Raw genomic sequence first — 14,088 nt, 5'->3', positions numbered from 1 at the left:
TGTTTGTTTGGTTGCTGGATCAACGAGCTGAGGTGCAGGACAGGAAACGTGTGTTTATATTTGTGAGTTAGCTAAGAAGGAGAATTTAGAACCAACGCTAACGTAGGGTGTGTTTTGGAGTATTTCGCTCTTGTGTGTCTCAGCTGTCCTCAATGTGACATACTGAGTTTAACAGTATGCAACTAACAATCTCCCAATGAAATCATGTAAAGGGATGCTGTCATCACCAACATACATATCTCACTTTTGGTTTCTATTTTTTTTTCACAGGACAGAAAAAAACCCATGCAATTTAATTTACACTTTTTAACAATCACGTCTTCAGCCACCAGGGGGCAGAGCATCTCCACAGGACAAACACTGAGGATTACCTTGCTGGTATTAGACCTGGTTGACAGGATCAACGGAGGAACATCAAAGACTTCTTTCTGCTCATGTTGTGTCTTTTCTCTTTGATTTGATTGGTTCCACTTTGGCCTGCGTTACACCACCTCGGACTCACTACCATTCCCTCCCCCTTCTCACCCGGGAAATGAACTGGTCATCCCTCTTCCACCCCTCTCAGTGGAGTGTTAGATGGTACGACCCACTGCCATACTTAGCGGTCACCTCTCTCTCTCCCCTCCCTCCCTCTTTCTCTCTCTCTCAGTGCGGGAAGCATCAGTCAAACACTCTCAGTCGTCAGGCTTTATCTCTCTCTCTCCTCCTCCTCCTCCTCCTCCTCCGCCTCCTCCTCCTGCTCCTGCTCTTCTTCTTCTCTTGTCATGACCCATTTCAGGAGCGACTGCCACCGAGACAGACGTGAGTACCACACACACTCACACACACACACACACACACACACGTTCAGTCAGATGAGTGTATTTGAGAAGAAGAAGATGCTGATGTTGTGTGAGGGTGAAGGTCCTGTAGATATGTGTTGCATGCACATGTGGTTGGAGTTTGTCTCTGTGTGCAGCATATTAAAGATGCTCTGAGTTCACCAAGCCACTTCATGTTGTGAGATTGGAGCAGCACTGACACCAGACTTGTCCTTTTGAGCTGTGAGATGTGAACGGCAGGAGGGGATATTGCACTATGAAGGACCACTTTGAGTTTTACATCCACCAACCGCAGGGTTAGTGGTTCCATCCCGGTTCAGTGTCCTCAAGTCACACTGACAGTCAAATTGTAAAGCACCTGAGATAAAGGTGCCGTACACAGTCAATATGCACCTTGAGACTTGAATTCATTTTCTTTTTTAGGTTTTAAAACTTGACTTTAGTGTTAAGGTTAGAATTGGATTTAGGTGAAAAGATGATTCAGGTTTATTATAGGACTATTTTCTTTTTCCTTTTTTTAGTTTTAACGATTATTTCTCTAATTACATTCCGTTTACACAGAGTACTTCTGAGATTTGGAAACGCAGTAGTCAGGTTTCCATTCAAATTAAGTTGTTAATGCAACTCCTACACTCTGTACACACAGTATAAAGTCTTCTTTAGTGATACATACTGTACATTATAATTCAGACCGTGTTTATCCATTCACTATTCATTTCTTTCCATGCTTTTGTTTTCTTTAAAACTTACAGAATGCAACTAATTATATTAATATTTATTTCTTATTGTATATATACATATAGCTGTGGATTAATCAGTACTAATCAAGATTATCTACCATTTGTAAATATTTTCCATTTCCTCTGTATATTGTTGTGGGGTGGACTGATAAATGACAGGCGTATATGTATGCACAAGAATTTGAAGCCCAGACAAATAGAAATGCACTGATACCACTTTTTCAGACCAAGAACAAATACTTAAATTTCAGTACTTACCGAGTAAGTACTTAATCACACCTTTACAGTTTAAACAATAGCTTTTGAAAACATACTATGTTGTGTTTTCCTGATACAAACAGAGCTGATTTTGCAGTAGGAATATTACAGTTTTTCTCAGTCGCTTTGGTGCTTTTCTCACATCACCATTAACATTTTCACAGCAGTTAGTGCATTTCTCAAAACAATTAGTGCAAACTGCAAAACCTAGTGAATAACCTGCAAAAGCACGTCACCTGCTCAAAATGGATAGTCCATTCCTCAAAAGCAAGTATTTATGTCAGTGATACTGCCAGTGTCATCAAAATGAGAAGTCTTGACACCATCGTTTATGAACAAGGTAGTCAAATGGCTTTGTCATGTTTTCATTATGACAGTTTAGTCTCTCAGTGTTTTTCAATGTTTTTTGCATTTGCATCGAGGTCAGAACTCACTGACACTATCTGAAAATGCTCAAGACAGCACTATACACTACTTGTACAGCCATTTGAAAACTACAGTAAAGTTACACATTGCTGTAGTTAGGGGAGTAAGTGAGTACAAGACACTGAATACGTACGTTTCACATTTTTACTGTATGTGCTCTTTGTAATTCTACAGCATTGTGCAAAAGAAAAATACACTACAGTCACTTATTTAGAACAAATATAAGAAACACCCTTTTGGTAGAGCTTCAGTTCACACCGGTTCTTCCAACATTTGGTTGCACCCTCCGACCAGCCTCAGCCATTGTGAGGCCGTGATTGACAACATGGTCCACAACTGTAGCCCTCATTTCATTAGGAATCTGCCAATGGATTGGGCCTCTTCTCCCTCTTCCCCTGTTTTGTAGAAATGGTCCACACTATGTCCTGCTCAGTTTATGCTTGCCAAGTGAGGGTTCATGGGATTCATCCCTGAGTGACTGTGAACGAGTGGCTTGTCATTGGTTACAACTAATACTTCACACACCTCCTCCTGAGTAAAAGCTGAAGTTCACCTGAGAGCAATTGTTCAATTTAGGAGACATTTCCAGGAAAAAATTATAAATAAAGGTATAAAATTTGCGGCTGCATGGTGGTGTAGTGGTTAGCACTCTCGCCTCACAGCAAGAGGGTCCCGGGTTCGATTCCCAGGTCGGCCCGGGTTCCTTCTGTGCGGAGTTTGCATGTTCTCCCCGTGTAAGCGTGGGTTCTCTCTGGGTTCTCCGGCTTCCTCCCACAGTCCAAAGACATGCAGGATGGGGATAGGTAAATTGGTGACTCTAAATTGCCCGTAGGTGTGAATATGAGCGTGAATGGTTGTTAGACTGGTGTGATAGACTGGTTACCTGTCCAGGGTGTACCCTGCCTTCGCCCAATGACAGCTGGGATCGGCTCCAGCCCCCCCCCCCCCCCCCCCGCGACCCTGAATACAGGATAAGCGGTAGACAATGGATGGATGGATGGTATAAAATTTGCTTGACAGAATTTGATAACTAGTTCAACAATTGTGTATGTAATGACTCAAGCAATGAAATGAAGACTATTAGTTTTATTGGGAACGACTATTCAGCATCCATAAGTACAGTTCATTTTGACTGACATGACATAAGCAAATGATAATGTTAAAAATTGAAGAGAATTGTATGAAAGCAACTGATACATGTCCAAAAGCATTTGCAATTTGTTCAGAGGAAGGAGAAATCGATACCGATATTGTAGCTTTTAGTATCGGCCGATACCGATACCGGCCGATATCGATATGCATTTTTTTGCTAATATCGGCGGCCAATCCGATCCAAATATCGGATCGGGACATCCCTAGTAGAAATGACTAAATGTTGTGGAGGTTGAACTAATACTTATGAGAATTTTCATTCTGATCTGAGAAAAGCACCAAAGCGACTGAGAAAAACTGTAATAATTAACTGTTTAACCTGCTGTCAGTTACACAGTTAAAATAAATATTCGAGATAAAAAAGTGAAGAGAGCAGCTTGTCACTGAAAGGTGAATAGTGCTGGTCCACCTTAAATGTCAGAGAGCTCATAGATAGATAGATAGATAGATAGATAGATAGATAGATAGATAGATAGATAGATAGATAGATAGATAGATAGATAGATAGATAGATAGATAGATAGATAGATAGATAGATAGATAGATAGATAGATAGATAGATGTGCAAAATATACTACTATAAACCAATCCACTTCACCGTTATGTAAATAAGAATTCAATGGTTGATGGAGACAAAAGGTTGGAGGAGCTAACTCTCCAGTTGGTGAACTAAAAACGAGAAGAGGTCATTAATGTAAGGATGCTTACAGTCTCCTCATTGCTGCACACAGACCTCATTTATTCAGCTCTTCACTTTTAATCATTTTTAAAAAGACGGAGCACTGCCCAAATTTCAAACACTGACCTCTGCATGAGAGCATGTGAGCGGAGACAGATCATTTTTTAAAAGAGGGACCTCTCACTGAAGCATGGCCAAGCCCAACCCCAAATCAATCTGCGTCTTGCACAGTCATCACAAGTTTTTTTCAGTCAAAAATGGTCTCGATAGCGGGGGCGCAACGTGAGTGGAGCGGGATGCAATCTGTGTTGTCGAGTGCTTGTGCTTGTGAGTAACTGTACCGTGCCGAAGCCCACCTCTTCCAACCGTGCTAGGGCCAAGGAAGAGTTTGTGCTTGAGCACTAGTCAAACAAACTGGATTTGGGGGGGGGGGGGGGAGATGACCTATTGTGAGTGTGCCATTATGTTCATTATGAAAACACATACATTTGAATAACAGTTATTTGTCTTACTTCGTGACTTACTGCTTTCGATGCAGTAATGACGGCATTCAGTCCAATGAGCCTTTAAATACATGTATCTGTTACTCTGACGTGATTTTCTGAACTGTATGTCATCGTCTCACCGATAACTGAAATGCATCCCCACCCTCTTGTGTTGTTTCATGGAAGGGCTGTTTGCACCTAAAACACTCTTTGTGAGCATTTTCCCTGGTGTGTTCAAATCAGGAAGTTTTTGAGTGAATATGGTCTCCATCTAATTAGAGTAGTCTCTTTAAACAAAGATCTCGGATGACACTGAACTTTTCTTTGATGAAAACAGTGATAACCTAAAAATAAAGAAAACAAAAAAATCAGCATCCACTTCAGCTTCCTCACTCATTACTTGTCAAGTTCAAGGCTGTTTATTCATCCATATAATCATGGAAATGCCAGAGCTCACATCACCACGGCCACTGACGAGAAGATGACGACAGCACTCCACTCTTAGAAAATGAAACAGTGATAACATTTCAGCAGAGGCAGTGATCATCAGGGTGTGAAGACGTGACCCTCAAACTGCAACATGTTATTTTACTGCTGCAGGAATGAGAGGAAACTTTTTTGACTGAACGCAAAGTTTATCGTTTTTTATCATCGCTAAAACCACAATTTTCCTAAACTCTAAACGCACCGACACACCACCACACACAATTGGCAAAACGGTTGATTTCATACTCAAAGTCACACATTGTAAACTTAACTCCAACATTCTTTTTATAAATACAATAATACACCAACACAATACACTATATCTACCAAACACTAACACATGTTCTCTTCCAACAGGAACATGTAGTCAATCACAGCACAAAAAACTAATATAAAAATACTAACATCAGATAGAATTACAGAAACTGCATTATTGTATATGTGTCAGGTCTGCCCTCCTACAATAGACAGTGTATTGTATTGAGATCATAGATTGTTTTGCACTGCAGTTTCTTTTGAAGCCTCTACATTTGTGTTTTGTTGGGTTTAGAAAATGCATACATTTTGTTTACAAAATATGAATGACCCAGTAGAGTAGCTAGACAGAACTGCTGCTGTAAAGGCTAATTTGCAACAGGAAATAACTGCAAGATAACATGGTACTCTTCCTTGTCCTGGTACTCGTCTTCCTCTCCCTTGTACTGGTACTCATCTTCCTCTCCCTTCTCCTGGTACTCTTGTTCCTCTCCCTTGTACATGTCTTCCTCTTCCTTGTCCTGGTACTCGTCTTCCTCTTCCTGGTAGTCATCTTCCTCTCCCTTCTCCTGGTACTCTTGTTCCTCTTGTTGGGGTAGTAGCAGGAGCAGATTTGGTTATCAACAGCTAATTATTAATGTCAATATGATTATCGATATTAATAATTATATTTAATATATTATCATGATATAATCATGAATAAACGGGGCACCACCCTGGGATCAGGGAAAAGATAACCTAAAACTGTATTCAGTCTCAATATAAAGGTTTTATACTCACATGCCAATCATCGTGATCATTGGCATAGAAGTATAAAAACAATCGAACAATTAAAAAGGTGTGAAAGTCGAGCACTAGCCTTCACAACCTGCTGTTATCCAGTGACATATACACAACAAGCACAAGAGACCGCTAGTTATAATATAATAAGATTTATTAAAATCAGTAATAATGATCACAATCAATAACACTGCAATTAACAAAGCCTTATTACCTAACTACCTAACACACAAAGCTAAGCTAAACAGAAGGAGACACACACCTGGAGTGTGTGGGTGTGTGTGTGTGTGCATGTGCGTGTGTGTAGAGAGAGAGAGCGAGAGAGAGAGAGAGATATGGCCGGGCGCGACCACCAGATGGAGCTATCCCTCACAGCGTTCAGGGGCGGAGCCACTGACGCCAGATGGAGTAGCGAGAGAGGGAGAGAGAGAGGGAGAGATGGCCGGGTGTAGCCACCAGATGGAGCTATTCCTCACAGCGTTCAGGGGCGGAGCCACTGACATCCGATAGGATCGCGAGAGAGAGAGAGCGAGCGAGAGATGGCCGGGTACAGCCACCGGCTATGTCCTTAGCGTCCGCCGGAAACAGCTGGCGTAGGACACGTGTGGGGCGGCGTATGTGTGCGTGTGTGTGTTAGCGGGCCACAAACAAAGAGAGGGGGAGAATGCGCGCGCAATATTCTGAGGCTCAGGAGGCGTGTTACTATCACACGGGGCTCGTGAATGAACTGGCGTCCATTCAGCGGGACCGGTCTCTTAACTGATAGTAGACGCTTACTGGGCTCGCAAATATGGCTGAGGTTTAGTCAAAAACACCGTTACAGAAATCAACCCAGCGGCGTGGGTACACAATCAGCATTCAAATACAACACGGAAAGCAACGGACTCGGCGGTCCGTGATCAAAACTTAAAACACGTTAACAAGAATTACAAGCATATCCTACACTGTCAAACCTATGTCTCTGCCCAGACTGATAGCCTCTTACTGGTGTCGTTGCGCAAGCTGCGAGTCCGTCCTGGCGATGACGGCGGACGTGATGAGTCGGCTTAGTCCAGACAAGAACGGAGCGGGTTTCCTCTCGTTGATCAAACTTGAATAAAGAAAACAGTTTGTGTTTCTTTCTTCCGCGGGCGGCAATATAATCGCGGCTTGGCGATTTCAGTCAGCTTACTTCAGACAGCGTCTGGTAGCTGGAATGCAGGAACCGGTTTTGTTCCTCTTGTTGCAGGCAAACACAGAGATAATCGCGCGGTTTGGCGATTTCTCAGGATCAGGACAACGTGGAAAAAACAGTCTGTAGCTCATCTGTAGCGAGATGGCTGTGGCCTAGGACAAAGGAAACGCTGCAGACGTTATAAGTTGGTCTCCTGTTGCAGCGGAGACCACCTCCTGTTGGTGGAGAGAGCTGGAAGCAGAACGCATTCTTAAGATGGCGCTGGTTTATATAGTTCACGGCTGCTGCCGGGGACCCCTGGGGTACCTGCGGTTGTCAGCCAATAGGGCACCAGTTGTGTGACGTTGCAACTAAAATGGCGGTGTAGTTTTTAATTCCCTTTGTCCCTTTGTTCTGACCGCATGTGAGGGCTTTTGTAGGCCGCATTGTGTCGTCCTACTGGTGAGGTCCCAACACTCTTCCTTGTACATGTCTTCCTCTTCCTTGTCCTGGTACTCGTCTTCCTCTCCCTTCTCCTGGTACTCCTCTTCCTCTTCCTTGTACTCGTCTTCCTCTCCCTTGTCCTGGTATTCATCTTCCTCTTCCTTGTAATCGTCTTCCTCTGCCTTGTCCTGGTACTAGTTTTCCTCTTCCTTGTCCTGGTACTCTTGTTCCTCTTCCTTGTACATGTTGTTGGGGTTGTAGCAGGAGCAGATTTGGTTATCAACAGTTAACTATCAATATCAATATGATTATCGGTATTCATAATTATATTTAATATATTATCATGATATAATCATGAATAAACGGGGCACCACCCTGGGATCAGGGAAAAGATAACCTAAAACTGTATTCAGTCTCAATATGAAGGTTTTATACTCACATGCCAATCATCGTGATCATTGGCATAGGAGTACAAAACCAATCGAACAATTAAAAAGGCGTGAAATTCAAGCACTAGCCTTCACAACCTGCTGTTATCCAGTGACATATACACAACAAGCACAAGAGACCGCTAGTTATAATATAATAAGATTTATTAAAATCAGTAATAATGATCACAATCAATAACACTGCAATTAACAAAGCCTTATTACCTAATTACCTAACACACAAAACTAAGCTTAAACAAAGGGAGATACACACGTGGAGTGTGTGTGTGCGTATGTGTATGTGTGCGTGCGTGCGTGTCGAGAGAGAGAGAGAGAGAGAGAGAGAGGGGGAGAGATGGCTATGGGCGGCCACCGGATGGAGCTATTCCTCGCAGCGTTCAGGGGCGGAGCCACTGAGGTTCGATGGGGTAGCGAGAGAGAGAGAGAGGTGGAGCTATTCCTCGCAGCGGTCAGGGGCGGAGCCACTGAGGTCTGACGGAGTAGCGAGAGAGAGAGAGAGAGAGAGAGAGAGATAGCCGTATGTAGCCACCAGGTGTAGCTATGTCCCTAGCGCCCGCCGGGAACAGCTGGCTTAGGACACGTGTGCGGCGTGTATGTGTGTGTGTGTTAGCGGGACACAAACAAAGAGAGAGAGAATGCGCGAGCGATATTCGGAGGGACAGAAAGCGTGCCGTTATCACACGGGCTCGTGTGAATGAACTGGCGTTTATTCCGCGAGACCGGTCTTTTAACTGATAGTAGAGGCTTTCTGAGCTCGCGAATATGGCGGAGGTTAGTCGGAAACTGTTACAGAAATCAACCCAGCTGCGTGGGTACACGATCAGTATTCAAATACAGCAGCACATGAACCAACGGACTCGGCGGTCCGCGATCAGAACTTAAAACACATTAACAAGAATTACAAGCATATCCTACACTATCACTTGTGTCTCTGCCCAGACTGATAGCCTCTTACTGGTATCGTTGCGTAAGACGATGACGGCGTTCCGTAACGGCGGTGGTTCGTGAGTCCCCGGCGTCAGCGGGGGACGTGATGAGTCGGCTTCGTCCAGACGAGAGCGGAGCGGGTTTCCTCTCGTTGATCAAACTCAAATAAAGGAAACAGTTGGTGTTTCCTCCTTCCACGAGCGGCGATATAATCGCGGCTTGGCGATTTAGTCAGCTTACTTCAGACAGCGTCTGGTAGCTGGAAGGCAGGAACCGGCTTGGTTCCTCTTGTTGCAACGGTGCGCTGCGGGGCCGTGTCCACCTCCTGTTGGTGGAGGGGTCGCCTCCCGTGGCAACGTGGTGTTGCGATGGAAGCGCTGGAACCAGCGCCTGGGTAGGGGTGGGAGCCAGAGAGTAAGAGTGAATAAGAGCGAAGAGAGTGTTCTCCGGGCGGCTTCGGTTTATAAAGCTCAGGCCGCTCCAGGGGACCCCCCGGGGTTCCCTGAAGATGTCAGCCAATGGGGCACTCGTTGGGTGGCGTCGCATCTCTCACCTGGGTGAGATGTGAAACTAAAATGGCGGTGTAGTTTTTAATCCCCTTTGTCCCTTTGTCCTGGCCGCATGTGTAGGCTTCTGTAGGCCGCATTGTGTAGTCCTAACGGTTAGGTCCCAACAATGTCTTCCTCTTCCTTGTCCTGGTACTCGTCTTCCTCTCCCTTCTCCTGGTACTCGTCTTCCTCTTCCTTGTACTCGTCTTCCTCTCCTTTGTCCTGGTACTCGTCTTCTTCTCCCTTGTACTCGTCTTCCTCTCCCTTGTACTCGTCTTCCTCTCCCTTGTCCTGGAACTAGTATTCATCTCCCTTGTCCTGGTACTCATCTTCATCTCCCTTGTTCTTGTACTCGTCTTCATCTCCCTTGTCCTGGTACTCATCTTCCTCTTCCTTGTCCTGGTACTCGTCTTCCTCTTCCTTGTCCTGGTACTAGTCTTCCTCTTCCTTGTCCTGGTACTCGTCTTCTTCTCCCTTGTACTCGTCTTCCTCTCCCTTGTACTCGTCTTCCTCTCCCTTGTCCTGGAACTAGTATTCATCTCCCTTGTCCTGGTACTCATCTTCATCTCCCTTGTCCTGGTACTCATCTTCCTCTTCCTTGTCCTGGTACTCGTCTTCCTCTTCCTTGTCCTGGTACTAGTCTTCCTCTTCCTTGTCCTGGTACTCGTCTTCTTCTCCCTTGTACTCGTCTTCCTCTCCCTGGTACTCATCTTCCTCTTCCTTGTCCTGGTACTCATCTTCATCTCCCTTGTCCTTGTACTAGTCTTCTTCTACCTGAGTGGAAAAAAAATACATTTCAATCTAGAATATGAACAGCTGTTCACTTTGACTTAATACTATAAATTGATTCGATTAGATCAGATTCAGCTTTATTGTCATTTTGCAGAATAGGCTACAATACAAAATGCTGTTAGCGTCTAACCAGAAGTGCAAAAAGCAGTAAGTGCAACTTAAAAAACAAGACACACAACATGATGCTATCTGTTCTGACAAACAGTGTGAATGTGTTTGTAAGTGTGGCAGTAAAAATCCATTCCGTTTTGGTCTCGGTTGAGTTTGTATGTAAAAGAAGTTCAAGCATTTTAAATTGTGTTAACTGTACATTTAGTGTGAAAGCAACAAGTTTATTGTATAGCTTACACACACGGATGTTGTGCTAACTGTGTTAAGAGTTTAGGAAAATTGTATTGAAAAAATGGTCTTATCAATATTAAAAAAACTGTAATACTGTGAGATAGGGCATTTGGCTGAGTTGCACTTTCTGGACCCTCTAGTTTCATGTTATCAGCTTTTTGCAGCTTACAGTTTTATATTTTGGAGAATAATGAAGCATTAATTGCTTGACTTCCACTCAAGACCCACATGTCCGGACCTGGGTATACTGAGGAAACATACGATTCAAACTTCACGGCACTAGTAGAAATACTGTAATGGTAAAACGGTAGGGCAAAAAAAAAAGGGGCAAAAAGGATTGTTTTTGTAGCACAGGAGTCATGGGTCAACGTTAAGACCCTGTTATTCATAAACAAGAACGAACGTGTATTTTAGTGCAAATATTAATGTTTAGAAATGGGTTTGCATTTTTTGGGACTCATTTAAAGCCCTGGTCTATGATTTGAAAGGTTTGAAAAAAGCATCACCCCCTACACACACACTCCTCCCCTCGGAGCCTCCCTGGCTGACCGTGCAATGCCTTCGCATCGCGGAGAGTTTCAAGAGACGGGGCGCCGCCTTCCGCAAGCTCTGGAAAATCGTTTAAACTGTCGATCTAAAATAAAGACAGATTCAGCATCTGCATAGCTTATTTCTTGCATAAAATGTTTTCAGAAACACATTTCAGTGAACTATTTGCATAAAATAAGAGAAGGTTTTTTTAATTATCCCGGTAATTTGTCTACATGAGAAATACTAGATGTGGCGTGTGAGCGTGTGAACAGGTTGAAATGCGTGAGACTTGAGAGCCCTGCTGTTCAACAGAAACTCCGCTGTATCAGCATCGCTCTTCAGATCCATATCTTCGTGGAGCCACCGTTCAAATGATGACCGAGGTTTACTCAGGTTTGAGCCCTCTTTACATTGCATCTCTGCTTTGTGTCTGTCTTTTCAGTGACAGATTTTCTCTTTCTTTCAGCCTTTGCCGGTGGTAAATCCCAGTCAATGTGCTGACTCAGGTATCTCTGGGTCAATCACCAAACTGTGAGTCACTTGAGTCACTTGAGTCAGTGCCACCCAGATTTTAGAAATCCTATCTGTAAAACGCGATATATAAATATATATACTGTAATAAAAGAACAAGCCGTTGTCATTTGGGGGAGATAAGGATAACACTATAATTATTATTAATTAATTGAACTCTAATTATATTCATGTTATTTGTCATTAGGCTATAAATGTGTACGAAGTAAAAAAAGATATATATTTTCATTCAAATTAAATTGTATTTTATTTTAAAATGATGATTTATGCTGTTGAAGGATCCACTCCTTAAATATCAGTGGTTTAAGTTTTGAGGAAGCAGAGTGATCCATGCAGCGAGTCCTCCTCTCTTCTGGTCTGGTTGGTGAATCAGTGAGTGATCCATGCAGCGAGTCCTCCTCTCTTCAGTTCTGATGGACTAGGTCATGTTAAAAATATGATTTTACAGGTTTTAAAGAGTGTATCGGTTAAAGTATCCAGCTGATACGAGTGGGTGAGGGAATCTTCTCCCATCTCTACATGTTTATAGACAAATGAAAGGGGAGAAGTTACCCTGTTGAATGATACCAAACATCCTATTGAACAAGATACCCAGCCGACTTAGAATCCATGCGTACTGACGGCAATGTCATCGTGTTGCAGGAAGCTTTTACGCAGTGCAGAGTGCAGGGGAGCCGAACGCGCAGCGCCACTAGACAACACAGAAGTTTTACACAGTTGAGTTTTTCCACCATGGACATTCAGAACACCGAGAAGGACATGGCGGATTTCTGCCGAGATACAGAGGCGGTCAGACGTCCAGTTTCTCCATACTCGGACAGCAGCAGTGACGTCAGTTCACCAACACTTGTACCGGCGGAGAACTTTCACTCAGGACCGCAGGACGGGTTTGGTCTGCACGGAGAAGGAGACGGAGAAGACGGAGAAGGAGACAGAGAAAGAGGAGAAGTAGACAGAGAAGGAGACAGAGAAGGAGACGGAGAAGGAGGAGATGGAGAAGGAGGAGACGGAGACAAAGAAGGAGACGGAGAATGAGACGAGAAGTACACGGAGAAGGAGACGGAGAAGGAGGAGACGGAGACAGAGAAGTAGACGGAGAAGGAGACGAGAAGGAGATGGAGACGAGAAGGAGACGGAGAAGGAGACAGAGATGGAGACGAGTAGGAAAAGGAGACGGAGACGAGAAGGAGATGGAGAAGGAGACAGAGATGGAGACGAGAAGGAGACGGAGATGGAGACGGAGACAAGAAGGAGACGGAGATGGAGACGGAGATGAGAAGGAGACAGAGAAGGAGACAGAGATGGAGACAGAGACGAGAAGGAGACACAGATGGAGACGAGAAGGAGACAGAGAAGGAGATGGAGACTGAGATGAGAAGGAGACAGAGAAGGAGACAGAGATGGAGACAAGAAGGAGAAGGAGACGGAGATGGGGAAGGAGACGGAGACGAGAAGGAGACAGAGAAGGAGACGAAGACGAAGACGAGAAGGAGACAGAGATGGAGACGGAGACGAGAAAGAAACAGAGATGGAGACTGAGATGAGAAGGGGACAGAGAAGGAGACAGAGATGGAGACGAGAAGGAGACAGAGATGGAGACGGAGACGAAAAGGAGACGGAGATGGAGACGGAGATGAGAAGGAGACAGAGAAGGAGACCAAGACGGGGACGAGAAGGAGACACAGATGGAGACGAGAAGGAGACAGAGATGGAGACAAGAAGGAGACGGAGATGAGAAGGAGACAGAAAAAGGAGACAGAGATGGAGACAAGGAGACAGAGATGGAGAAGGAGACGGAGACAAGGAGACAGAGAAGGAGACGGAGACAAGAAGGAGACAGAGATGGAGACGAGAAAGAGACGGAGATGAGAAGGGGACAGAGAAGGAGACAGAGACGGAGACAAGAAGGAGACGGAGATGGAGAAGGACACAGAGACAAGAAGGCAACAGAGAAGGAGACAGAGACGGTGACGAGAAAGAGACACAGATGGAGACGAGAAGGAGACAGAGATGGAGACGGAGGTGAGAAGGACACAGAGACGGAGACAAGAAGGAGATGGAGATGGAGAAGGAGACAGAGATGGAGACGGAGACGAGAAGGAGACGGAGATGGAGACAGAGATGAGAAGGAGACAGAGATGGAGACAGAGACGAGAAGGAGACACAGATGGAGACGAGAAGGAGACAGAGAAGGAGAAGGAGATGGAGACGGAGATGAGAAGGAGACAGAGAAGGAGACAGAGATGGAGACAAGAAGGAGAAGGAGACGGAGATGGGGAAGGAGACGGA

At 44.5% G+C, this 14,088-nt stretch overlaps 1 protein-coding gene across 1 annotated transcript in view; it reads left to right on the top strand.

Moving 5' to 3' along the window:
• The first annotated feature begins 692 nt into the window (after positions 1-692).
• The window catches only part of LOC311019166 (RNA-binding Raly-like protein), a 109,538-nt gene continuing 96,142 nt past the window's right edge, over positions 693-14,088 (top strand). Inside the window, exon 1 of the mRNA XM_084018419.1 lies at positions 693-801. Coding sequence (XP_083874545.1) covers positions 765-801 — 37 coding nt within the window. The 5' untranslated portion in view covers positions 693-764. The remainder of the gene's footprint in view (positions 802-14,088) is intronic.

This window comes from Eutrigla gurnardus (genome assembly GCF_963514095.1).
Source record: "Eutrigla gurnardus genome assembly, chromosome: 9".
Classification (NCBI taxonomy): Eukaryota; Metazoa; Chordata; class Actinopteri; order Perciformes; family Triglidae; genus Eutrigla; species Eutrigla gurnardus.
This window is presented reverse-complemented; position numbering and strand designations above follow the sequence as displayed.